Source organism: Culex quinquefasciatus, chromosome 2 (genome assembly GCF_015732765.1).
Source record: "Culex quinquefasciatus strain JHB chromosome 2, VPISU_Cqui_1.0_pri_paternal, whole genome shotgun sequence".
NCBI classification, from domain to species: Eukaryota; Metazoa; Arthropoda; class Insecta; order Diptera; family Culicidae; genus Culex; species Culex quinquefasciatus.
The window spans coordinates 116,686,563-116,700,088 of NC_051862.1; the positions used below are offsets into that span (position 1 = coordinate 116,686,563).

At 42.5% G+C, this 13,526-nt stretch overlaps 1 protein-coding gene across 1 annotated transcript; it reads left to right on the plus strand.

The window, feature by feature from the left end:
* Positions 1-379: 379 nt before the first annotated feature.
* LOC6048636 (guanine nucleotide exchange factor subunit Rich) lies at positions 380-9,953 on the plus strand. Its single transcript, XM_038253116.1, has 12 exons — positions 380-777; positions 871-1,131; positions 3,225-3,405; positions 3,475-3,608; positions 3,673-4,038; positions 4,104-4,376; positions 4,438-4,597; positions 4,657-4,793; positions 4,858-5,026; positions 6,762-6,895; positions 6,961-8,351; positions 8,407-9,953. The coding sequence occupies exons 1-12, from the start codon at positions 646-648 to the stop codon at positions 9,803-9,805; spliced, it is 4,737 nt and encodes a 1,578-aa protein (XP_038109044.1). The 5' UTR covers positions 380-645; the 3' UTR covers positions 9,806-9,953.
* The last annotated feature ends 3,573 nt before the right edge of the window (positions 9,954-13,526 follow it).

Here is a 13,526-nt window from a genome sequence, read left to right on the forward strand (position 1 = left end):
CCATTTTGAAAAGTTATTACTGAATTGATCTGTAGTCTTGTTTGTGTACATTTTACGTTCTCAAAAAATCTGTATACGACGCACAATCGACACTTTTGGCAACGCTGCTTGCCATTACCTCTTAGCTGTCATCATTAACATTCAAAATGTTGCAATGATTATCACTACGGATAAAGCCAACGTTTACATAGTCCAAAATTTTATTTAAAATCTTATGTTTGTAAAACACACGGTTATTTTTAGGTGTTTCATCAACAATGCTTTACTAAACAAGTTACCTTAACTTCCAATTAAAATTTTGGAGGTGTTTCAGGTAAAGTGCATAAGACAACAAATTGTATTTAATTTTGACCACGTTGACTTGTTTTCGTCAGCTGTGATGACTGTTTAATGATGTCAACTCAGCAAAGTGGAAGCAAAATGGGAGTGATTTTTGTTGATTTTTAACTTTGTATTTTTGTGTAAATAAAGCCGCTGAGAATGCAAAATCTTACGTAAAATTGTGCTTGGAGCTATGTTGCAAGAGGTTATAAATTAGTTCGCCCTTGAAGAATCCGTTTTCACGGTGAAATTAGGAAGGAAAATTTTCGGTGGAAGACGGGAGTGTTTTTTTTTCTTTTCGCTGGTTGAAGAAAGTCTGGAAAAATGTATTTTTCTATCGGTTGGCCTCGAGTGATAAATTGCAATTACAAAAACATCCGGAAGATTGTCTGCGACCGGGTAAAGATTCTCTTCACAATTCTCACGGATGACACGCTAGCAATTTGGTACACCAAGGTGAGAAACGGCGCACTTTCCAAATTAATGCAATTTCCCATTGCTTTTTTTTATTTTTGCCTCTTCTCTTCCTCTTTCCCTTCTTCTTTTTAGCCCTGCGTTCCGATAGCAGCGAAGGTACGAAGTGCGGAATGTTTGGAAAAGTACGGACCAAACACCACCGTCGAGTGGAAACCGGACTCGAGCATGCTGCTGGTGGTCACGGCCAACGGAACCCTCTTCATGTACACACTGATTGTGAGCGACACGCCAAAGGGTGTGTACAACCAGACCGACTCACCGTACTCGAATCTGCGCCGTGACAGTGCGGAATTGTTCCTCAAGGAGACCATTCCATCGCTGAGACTTTCGCTGGTGAGTGGGGAAATATGCTTGACATCTATGTTGAAATCTCAATATTACACTCAAACCCCGGTGATGGGTCACTTTTTCGTTTGACACTTATTTAGTTTGTACTCCGTTGGTTTGACATAGTTAAACTAAAAAGTGACGAACTGTCACTCTTTACACGGGACTCACACTTACTTTCAAACTAAACGTTTGGTAGTGTGTGTGAGAGAGGGTGTCAAGCTCAAAAGTGACCCTGATCGTTTGACAACAATTGTTGTCAAACCACACTGATTTACGAATTTGTGGTTTCGGAAGTTGGTTCAGCCACAGTTTGCCATTTTGAGTTAGTGTTATCGCTTGTTTATTTTGGATTAAATGTAAATTTTCAGCTGGTTTCTTTCGTAATTCATGGATAAAAAAATAATTTCGGATTTGGATCATAATTTACAGTCCAGACTCAATTATCCGAAGGCCTCGGAAAAAATTCACTTCGCATAATCAATCACGAATCACGAAAAAAAGTTTTTTTTCGTTGTCTAATTTTTGATTGTTGAGCATAAACCCCTAAACTACGCTAACATTATTTAGAATATTTAAATCCATGATGGCGGCCAAAATGGCGGTGTGTGTGTGTGTGGTCCAATCCAATACCCGCTAACCGGTAGCGAAATTATGGGAAAGTATAGTTTGTATCAGACTTTTGTATATGCCGAATGCTGATACAGCTTACTTCAGTCCCGGGTATTAGGTGGTGATAGCCCTCGCGCTGCTTCCAACGACCCATTTCAGAATGACAGAGCTCCTTGCGGTCCAATTCCGAGGTCGCTGGGCATTGTTCGGCCCCGCCTAAACATAGAAGCAAGCATCTGAAGGAAACTCGATCTATATTTAGACTTCCAATCCCCTCAGGCAAATCAGGGATCAGCGCGTATTTAATAATATAAGAAGAAGAGATAACATGTTTCAACACTACGGATCAATTCACTGCTAGAGTGTAAACCTTCTGATGGCCGACTGCTTAGCGTTCCAGACCACCACCAATCCAAAGGTGTGAGTTCGAATCCCACCTGATTCATTTTAGTTTTTATTCATATTCAAATTCCTGATTCCAAATTTCAAAGGTACCGACCGGGATTTGATCCCTGAACCTTCTGCTTGGGAGACAGAAGCCGTAACCATTAAGCCACGGAGCCGGTTATGATGGCGGCCAAAATGGCGGTGATGCAATATTGAAAAAAATGGATTTTATTTTTTATAAGGCAATCAACAACTCAAATTTGACCAAAATTTTATGTTAAAAACAAGAAAATGAAAAAATACGTTTTTTTTTGTTCGTGATTCGATTATCCGAAGTCCCATACAAACCTTCGGAGGCCGTGTTACGCTCCATACAAGATTTTTAAAAATTGTATGGAAATTTTGTTACGAGGGCGGGGGGGAAGGGGGTCAAAACCCCAAATTTTGCGTTATGTAATAAAAGAACGCTCACAAACTTTTTTTCTTCATTATTCAATTATCCGGATAAGGCTTTCTAGTCGAAAATTTACCAACACATTCACCTTTGAGTGCCACAGGAATTCGTTTGTTTGCATCAGATCTGCTTTCTTTTCCTAGCAAAAGCTTTTGTCATTCGACTTATAGCTGGTTTTTAAAGGTCTACCGCCCGATGGCAGCTAACATTTTTCGCAGGGACAGTGACAGTTCGGGCTCAATCTGGGTTTGCATCAGGACACTGTGACGATGAGTTCGTTATTTTTGAGTTAATTTATATACATTTCTCTGGGCCTAGAAAGCCTTTAAGATTTTTTTGGTGACGGCTTCGGGTAATCGTGTCTGGACTGTACTAATAATGTTTGGCAGTGTAACCAGTGTTTCCAACAGCTTTCTAAAAACGCTTAGCAAATATTTTCTTGCAAATACTGTATATCTTCCAATAACCTTTTTGCTGGAACCTCACAGACTCATCTTCTTGTATACCGATCTATTCAGAAATAAAAACTGAACGAATGTGTGTGTAGGGAGTCACGTGAATTTTTGAACGTTTTGTTTAGTAAAGAAAGTCATATTCCTATGATTTTCAAATAATAAATGCTACAATATTCCTACTTCATTTTCAGACGCACCAGCTATCTCTGTACGTTCCGATCTCGTGCATTTCCTGCATCAACGTCTCTCAGATCATGGTCGCCACGAAGAATGGCCGCGTGATACGACTCAGCTGGAGCGGGGTCGAAGAGCGGGACTATGCCCTGGATTTGAAGCGTATACCGTTCAGTATTAACCAGCAAGTCAGCTACGGTAAGTCGGAGTTAAGCGGAATGACGAAACAAATTTTAATGATTGATTATCTTTGGTAAATTTATTTAGCTGTACCAATTCTCGAGAGCAATACCTACATCAACTCAATTGATTATTCACCACTGCTTTGTGGCTTTGCAATCACTCTGAACGATGGTCGGGCAGCGTTTTTGACGGCTGGAAATACCAAGTTTGATCCTAATGTGAGTCTATTTTGAAGAGTGTCTCTTATAAATTGTTAGTAATCTTTTATTTTTTCGTTTACAGCAAGTGCAGGGCATTTGGTGCCAAAACGTGGACGACGCGACCTGTGCCGTGATCAACCACAAGTATCGGCTGATCGGCTTCGGGAGGCGTAACTCCCAGGCCAACATGTACGTAATTGACGATCTGACCGGTGGTCTGGAGCTGTCCCATCGGTTGATACTGAGCGCGAAGGACTTTCCCGGTTCGCCGGGCCACGTTAGCGAGCTCAAGTGGACGCCGGACGGGTGCGCCATCATGTTGGCCTGGAGTAACGGGGGAATCTCGCTGTGGAGTACGTTTGGTTCGCTGTTGATGTGTTCGCTGGGCTGGGACTACGGGCTGCATGTTGACTTGTTGAAGAATAACCCTTTTAATATTATTAGTATGGTGAGTTGGTTGTTGGTTCGAGTTTTTATTAGGTCAGCTTTGAGATATCTAATTTTCCCCCACAGGACTGGTCTACCGAAGGCTACCAACTGTTTATGATACGTCAATTAAACGAAATAATTCCATCCGAAACCACTAGTGCTAACAATCTAGATAAGTCCGCCTCCTCTACGTCGCTGGCCTCTGTCAGTCCCAATACTTCCGCGTCCAGCACTGGCAAGGAGGTCAGCGAAGCTGTACATAAGCCAACCCTGAAACGCTGCAACAGTTCGGGCACGAGAACGATGCTCATCCAGCTGGATTTTGTGAAAAGCATTTTGACGATTAATCCGTGCATGGTAAGGTTGCTTGTGTTATTTTATTAGAACGTGTATCATAACTATGCTGCTTTCTTCGCAGAGTTACAATTCCTATTTACTGCTACAAGGTGACGATAAGCTGTACATCAACCACGGAGACGTTCTGCAGAACATTTACCACAGCACCAATGCGTACGCAAACGAGAGCGAAGCGAACGGATATGGCAGAAATCCGCAGTACACTGGTTTATCCAAAGAAGGTCTGTGCCGAACTTGCTTTATCAAATTAATTCCAAGTAACAAATTCCGCAACATTCAGATTTGGAATACATGCGAAACGAGAACGACGACAACGCCGAGAAGTACGTCCAGGTCAACAGCGTACTGTCGGAGAGCAAGCACTGGGTAGTTTTGAATCTCCCCACGGCGTACACAGCGTCCAACTGGCCTGTTCGAGTAATGTCAATCTCTTTTTTCTGCCGGACCAGCTTCATGCTAATCTCGTTCGTTACCTTTGCAGTACAGCGCGATTGACTTTCTGGGCACGAACGTGGCCGTGGCGGGCCGCACTGGAGTGGCACTGTACTCGTTCAACACCCGCAAGTGGAAGCTGTTCGGGAACGAAACCCAGGAGAAGGACTTTGTCGTGACCGGTGGGCTGCTCTGGTGGAACGAGTTTGTGATTATGGGTGAGTATTTCCGACGTTCTTTGATTTGTTTAATTTCTTCTTTGCAGACAGAAGAGTTTGAATTATTTCTGGCGAATGAGATGAAACAACGTAACTTCGATGTTGTAACATAGCAGAAATTTTGTTTGAAAGGAGATAAAGTTTCACAACGTTGATTCGTGTGATGGAATGGGAAGCGATCGGTGATCGGCTGAGAGGCGATGTTGACGAGGTGCTGGAAGATCTAGAATATTGTCTATCTGGTGGTGACGACAAGACAGACCAACGGCTGCAGCATGTGTTTACAGATGAATGGAGCGGGTAGATACCATGAAATACCTTGGAGTCATGCTGGACGAAAAACTGAACTTCAACGAACACATTGACTAACCCATTCGGAAGGCAGTACGGAAGTTTGACGTTCTACTACTTGACAACTCGCTTATCACCTCCCTATTTAACTATTGTTCATCGATCGATGAACGACAATTAAAAAGGATGCAAGTGCTACAGAGTAAAATAATGCGGCTAATACTGAAATGTGAAAGACTGACACTGAGACGAAGTACGCTCGAATGTTTGCAGTGGATGTCGGTCAAGCAACGGATCGAATACAACACACTTGTTTTTGTTTTTGTGTGTTAAGGAAAGGTTGGCACCAGCATACATAACAGAAGCGCGTAAGGGATATCCACGAGCATGATGCTAGAGGAGCTGACGATCTCAGATTGCAGATTTGGAGGAAGGCCTGTACGCAGAATTCGCTATTTTACAATGGTTTTAAACTATTCAACCAGCTATCTGAGTTTGCAAGATGAGCCGCAACACTAACGAATTTACAAAAAGCTGCAAGGAATTTGTATTGCGACGGCCGTTGGAGTTGAAGTGAACCAGGATGGTACTGTGAGAAAAAGCACATTATGACGGTCGGCTATCTAAATTATCGGTACGCATTCGCTTGGGGACACTTTGAGCCGCATATGATAAACCTGATCAAAAGTAACGCGAATCTGGGCGAGGTTTAATCCTATGTGCTCATATGCATGTGGAATAGCAAATGGTTCCAATAACCTTAATGGATTGATTATTGAACCTTAATGGAAATTGCTGCAATCTGAGTGATAAAAGACTCTACACATGATTTGTAAAGGCGTCTTGAGATGACGAAGCCTTTGGACGGCATTTCGGCAAACTGGCGATTTTATTCCAACAATCCGACGGACGCAGCGGAATGCCACCGTTGCCAGCCATTCGGTAATGGCTTGCGAATGATACTGCAACTTGCAGCTACGCTGCGTGAAGTGCGGTTACGACGATGGTCGAGGAGGACCTGTACGTGCTTGTGGTTTTTTGAACGATGATCTTTAACGGCTTGCGTGAAACAACGTATGGAGGAGAAGGCTGAACTACGAGCTGGCACAAAACTACGGCATGCCAACAACTCGGAAATTCGCCTAGACTGGCCGGATTCGATGAGCCAGACACGTTGCAAGAACGCCGGACGCGTTGGATGAATGCCAACCGACCCAAACAACCAATCTGGTGAATTTGGTGTTCAAATTGGTACCGTTTGGAATGTGGCGGAGGGGGCGCTACGTGCAATGTTGTTAAACTGATTGGGGGAAGATCTGGAAAGTGTGGGAGTTTAACCAATAAAATTGAAGTCAAAAGCAGTTCTTCAACGATCTAGAGTTCCGTTGAACAACGGCATTGATAGATTTATTTCAACTTAATTATTTCGTTTTTCTTTTTCTAGGATGCTACTCATTGATTGGGTTTCACGATGAGTTGCGAATCTACTCCAAGGAAAATAAGTTGGACAATCGCTTCGCCAGTATTACCAAGATGAACGCTCCGGTAATGTTGATAAACCTATTCAAAGATCAACTGGTTAGTGACGCTAATTATTTTCTCAATTGTTCAACTAGTAATTACCGCTTATTTTTTTATCGCAGATTGTATTCACTGCTGATGGCCACGTGACTATATTCTCCCTGCTGAAAGACGACAACCATCAAATCGAGCTGGAAAAGATGCACATTTACGACATCAAGAACGTTTGCATCCATCCGGCCTGTGTAATTTCGGTGTTGATGACAAACTTGCGCAACGAGGTTGGCACCAAGAGCAGTTACGACAACACCCTATCCGAAACGCTGATTTTGAACGTGTCCGGCCGGGTGTTGATGGTTCAGACCGATTACATCGGGAACGCCACCTCGCAGCTAGCGTCGACCTGTTTGGCCTCGTCGGTGGAGTGCATCTGGGTGTCGGACTCGAACAAAACTCACATCAAAGAATCTCTTTGGTTGTACTGCGGTGGCCACGGAATGCGCGTTTGGTTGCCGGTGTTTCCACGGAATGGCGAAACTGGAACGCGCAGCCATCGGCACACTTTCATGAGCAAGAGGATCATGTTGTCGTTTACGCTGAAGATTTATCCGCTGGTGATATTGTTTGAGGACGCGATCATTCTCGGAGCGGAGAATGATACGGTTTTGTACACCAGCGATCCAACGGTTTATTTTTCGATGCCGTACAGCGCGCTTAAGCGAACGAGTCAAGTCTATCTCCATCAAATTCTGCGCCAACTAATCCGCCGAAATCTGGGCTACAATGCGTGGGAAATTGCACGAACTTGTACGGCTCTTCCGTATTTCCCTCACTCGCTGGAGCTGCTTCTACATGAAGTGCTCGAGGAGGAAGCCACCAGCAAGGATCCGATCCCGGACGCACTTTTGCCCAGCGTTCTGGAGTTTATTCAGGAGTTTCCCGTTTATCTCGAGACGGTAGTCCAGTGCGCTCGGAAAACGGAGATCGCGCTTTGGCCGTATCTTTTCTCCAGCGCCGGCAAGCCGAAGGAACTGTTCCAGCAGTGCATGGCTTCAAAGCAACTGCAAACAGCGGCTAGCTACTTGATCATCCTCCAGAATCTGGAACCATCGGCCGTAAGTCGCCAGTATGCAACCCTACTGCTGGACACGGCGCTGGAGCAACGCAATTGGCCTCTGGCCAAAGACTTGGTGCGCTTCCTGCGCGCAATCGATCCCAACGACGTGGAATCCCCAAGGTCGTCGTACGTGTTTGGTAACAAGTTTGGCATGAATGCGGCTGGACCGCCCGTCTCGCCGAACGCCGAAGATTTGAGTCTCATCCTGGGAAGCAGCATGACCCGCGGGCGAAGCTTCTCCACCACGGTCAATCCCAAAACGGTCGAACCGGTCAACAATGCAACGATTGTGAACAAGGAAAAGAATATCATATTCAGCAACTCGACCAGCAGCCCCGTCGACACCACCCTAGTACAAAAACGAAAGAAAAGTGTGCCAAATACTCCTAAGGAAAAGTAAGTTTTGGTTTGATCGCTTCTTGTATCACAATCTTACCCTCATTTTTTGCAGAGACTCCAGTGCAGAGGACTTTTTCATTGACGTGATTCTGCAGAGGCATGCGCGTCGGTTTCTACAGATGAAAAAACTGGAAGATCTGGGCCGCATGAGTGCCACGTTGGACTTCCATCTGGTGGGTTGGCTCACGCGGGAAAAGGATCGTGCCGCCCGGATCGAGGACTTTGTGACGGCCTTGAAGGCGTTGCACGACGAGTTGGACTGGCAAAAGCCGTGCTTGGATTTGAACCTGATCAGTGGAACCTGCTTGAACCAGCCGGAATCTCCCGCGTCCAATATTTCCAACAAGTCCACATTTGATACTGCTCAACGGACGGAAGATTCCGGCTATAACAGTTTGTCGATGAACAGAATTCCGGAGGGAGCGATTGTTGAGAGTTCGACGGATGTTAAAACCGCGAGAGATCCGCTGACCAATGTCACCGGAGAAGAAATCGTCCCGGGAGAAAGTCTACCCTACATCGACACGAAGGAAGCAAATCTGTCCCCGTTGAATGATAACATTAGCGTGCGGTCAGACCACGTTATAGCCAACTGGGCGGAAGATGGATGCAGCTCGTTGAATCAGGAAATCGAAGATAGTTTCAACAGAGCGATGGAAAATATTTCCAAAAACAACGGCAGCTCCAAGAGAGAGCAACACAAGCTGGAAATCAAGATGCGTTATTTGTTACAAATTTTTACCGAAGCAAATTGTTACGAATTCTCGCTGTTGTTGTCCGTTTTACTGCTGGATGTGGCATCGGTGTGTAGAATAACAAATGCTGCGATCCGATCGAAATCATTGGTTGTGTGCCGTCAACTTCGGAACGGTCTCAAGGATATGACCAGGTGGAGCTTTAACGAGTGTCTGGGATATCGGCCGTTTATGATTGCGCTGCAGCCGCAACTGTCCGTACTCGACAAGTTTGTGATCCAACAGGAGGCAATCCCATCGCTCACCGCGACAACCAACACCAGTGTGCAATACAAGCTTCCTCCCGGCCAGAACAGCACGGATTTGAGTGCGATACCGGAAGCAGCAACGGGACCGGTTCATTCAACTAACCCAGATCCTGCAGTTCGTGGCCACCACCCGCAGATAGCAACCGACAAGGTTGATGGACGGGCGAGGCACTTGCTGGAGAAAAAGAGCAATACCTTGTTGGAAATAAGCTACAACAAGCGTGATAGACTGGCCAGCGTTGGCAGTACGGGTAACAGTGCAAGCACCAGCACCTCCGCCTCCAATATTCCGAGGCACCCGGGTGGATTTGTGCGGTCCGTTTCGGATTTGGAGGTAGAGAATATTAGAAAGATGGCAGCGGGAAAGAGCAGCGACCGAAGTTCCGTTGCAGCAATGTCCATTAACGAGGAGTCGTCCGAACAAGGTTCGGGATGCGTACTGATGTAAAACCAAGTTTAATAAAAATAATCTATTCAGTTTAGTTACAATTATATTTATTCGTAATTTTTAACAAAGATGATAGCTCACTGTTTACAATTCCACTCACAAACTGTACTCATATTTGAAACACGGTGAAATATACTTATTAACTAATTCATTAAATTTTGTTTTTGTGTCATTTTAATGAAAATATCCCCGAAGTCCCTTTATAGATTTTCCAATCAAAAGGATCGCAACCCACCCCAATCGTCAAGCAATGCGAATCTTGTTTGCCTTCCTCACTAAGGTAAGTATGATCTCCATACACGCAGGCATCTTGTTCACGGAATCGAATGTGAGCGCTAGGTGAACAATTCGTGCATCTTTTACTTCATAATCTGCAAAACCAAGTGCATAAGTTTTTTTTTGCGCGAATTTAAGTGCTTCGGAATACTTCGTATAGACGCCATTGCTCCCATCACGTCACTAAAGGTATGAAGCGACTAGTAAGTAATAAGCATGCCCTCATCCCAGCCATCAGAAGAGATGCAGGCAATTCACAACTCACAGCGAACGACCAAGAGGACACCCTACCGCGTTTATAGTAAAATTGACGTGGTTTAGATGAATGGAATGAATGAAAGACTGCCGGGTCGTGGAAGTCTGATTTTAAAAATGCCTCGTTTTTTTTTAGTTTTTTGTCAGATAAGTGGCCAGAAATCAACTCAAACTCGTTGGAATGGTCATTGTAAGACCTTTCTAAATAAAACTATCTATATAAAAAAGCCGATCTGGCAATTCTGTCTCAAGTTAAAACTACTTAACTGATATTTGATTTCGCGTTAATCATTAGCATTAGCATTAGCATTGGTGTCTACCCGTAGATGCTACTTTGTTATTGACCAGGACCCCCAAAAATTGCTCCGTGGACCACAGATGAAGAGTAGGAACCAATCGTCACCTATTCGCAATTTCCAAAAGTCCCTATAATGCTAATCAATACCGACGCCGGCCACGACCAGTGGTAAGACACGGAGAAATGGGGTATGAGGTCAGGATTTACTGTGATGCGACCGTAGAGCTTTATGACGTTTCGCGTACGCTCACTAGCGCACCATTTGATTTTGCTGGCCGGACAAAATTTAACTTCACTTTTACGTACGTACACGCAGTACATGCGCACGTAGTAAACTCTATAAGCAATTTGTTCATCGGTTGAAAATGTAAAATCTTAGGCAGCTGGTTGCGGAATGATAGCTATCTAGGGATTTAAATATAGTATTAATTCGACCGTGATTCTCCAGAAATTTTTTGTCGACGTGCCTTCCGATCAACGGTGATGTAGGAAGGGCTTAATCCAGCAATACGACTTGCTAGTCTCAAAAAAATCGTTACGTTTGTATCGCAAACTATAAAAAGAGAACAATACAAAAAAAAGAAGATGGAGAAAAAACAGAACTGCGCGTCCCACAGGCACCGCACTAATGATGCCATTATTTAAGGGATACATACATGTAAATCGAGAAAAAAGTCTGAGGTTGGTGTGAGTACACATTTAATTTTATTTAAAATCTGTTTCGGCTCAAAATTTTGGTGAAGACTCGTTAAACCGGTCCTGTGTGCATGACGAAGGCCGATTTTCAAAAAACTTATTTTTAAAAGGATTAAAATATTTTTGTGAGATATCGTGGCACCCCTTGTGAGATATCGTGGCACCCGTAAATCAACTCAATGTTTCGTGAAAATTGCTCAGAAGGTTTGACAGTCCGCTTTGCGCACGGCAAAATGATGGGCTTAAAATCGTCTCTAAATCAGTTTAATCATGTAATATCTTTATGAAACTTTTTGGAGTGATTGAAAATCATATTTTTAGTGGATTCAATAAATTTTCTATATTATAAAATTTTAATGATCAATTAGGGTATTTTAACCATTAGTGGACCCCCTAGTAGAACCGACGCGCATTTTTCACAATTTTTCCAATATTTTAAGCACTTTTTCATAACCTTTTGTTCAAAACAATTTTGACTATTTGTTTCATCTGTAATTTGTTTTTCAGCAGAAAAATAGCCATTTGAAAAAAAAATTGCCTGTTGTGGACCCCCTTATCCTATAGTGGACCCGGGTCCATAATCCGGTTGTGGACCCGGGTCCACTATAGGAAAACTGTTATTTTTATACCAAATTTAACCGATATTTGGTGTTTTGATGCATGGTGGAGGTCTTATGATACATATAATGAATAAAAGAAGGATTTTCATCATAAACAAATATGTTTTGTTAACAAATTTTGCTTGAAACAACAAAAACCCTAACAGACATTTAAAAACATTTTTTCCAAAAAAGATCAAGGAAAACGTTTCAAAAACAACTGTAAACATTAAAATGATTAAAACAAGTAATTTTGTTGCACATTTTCCATATTTATTACATAAATAGTTGACCTAAACAAAACAATAGATTTGTTTACGATTGCTGATAAAACTACGCATGTTTATTTTCAAAAAAAAAAAATTTTATTGATTCATACCTATAAAATAACATTTCAAACTTTAATTATGATGCTTCAGTTAAGTAAAATTAACTATAGTTTTTTATTAATTATGAATTCTTACGGTTTCAGTATTTTTGATACTTTTAACATGAAAACAGCTATATTTATACTCATAATTGAAAAAAATATGGAATCAGGTTGATTACAACATGCATTTATTGTATGTTTAAGAAAAACTTTTGCTTAAACACACAGAATTCTTCATTTTTGAAGGTTAAATTAACAGGTTTCCACTTTTGGAAAAGTTAGGATTTTCGTTGTCCTACATTGGACCCCCCTAATTTTTGCTTGAAAATGAGCAGTTCTTCGCTTTTTTTAGTATAGTTCCTTAAACTTACATTATTTCGACTTACTGAAGTTAAATAACCATTCAAAAAATGATTGGATAGTTAATTCAGTCATAAAATAGAAAAGCTGTTTGGTTGTGAAAATGCTAGTGGCCATGTCTGATTTCAGATGTCGAACTCAAAACACTTATTTTGGCAAAAAAGGCAATTCAATGCCACAGTCAACATTGTTTTAAATGATGCTGAACATGCCAAATAAAAGATTTGCAGACAAAAACACGCTTGAAATTGGGATTTTATTGATTTTTTCATCAAAAACTCTTCAGAGGGTCCACTATAGGAAAGGGGTCCACTAATGGATAACGTACCCTACCCCATGCACTTGAACAGCGACACAAAAGAGACAAAAAATAACACGAAAAAAAAAACAAAACTGCGCGTCCCGACAGGCACCGCACTAATGATCACGAAGCAAATTTTAATGTTTGACTTCACCGTTATCAATATGAAAACTATGTTCGGATCCATTTATGGGTAATCAAACTACCTTCCAAACGTGTCAAAAAGTTTAGAGATTCAGCCTGCCGGAAAATATGATCACTTGTGTATATTTATTAGGGTGTTTCAGTCAAACAAAAAAGTTCTCAGAATCAGGCAAACCGAGGTTTCCCTAGTAGAGGATACCCATAGGGACTCTCATGCCAAATATCAGCCCATTTGGTTGAGAATTGGCCTGTCCCCAGCGGTTTAAACTTTACATGGAAATTACTATGGGATTTTTGTGCTTTTCGTTCAATCGTTCCTACAGGTCTGGGGACAACATGGATTCACTCGGAATAAAGACAGGTGTGTAGGGGATGGTCCAATGAACACATTCCAGAAGGAATTATGGTTGTCCATTCTGTCC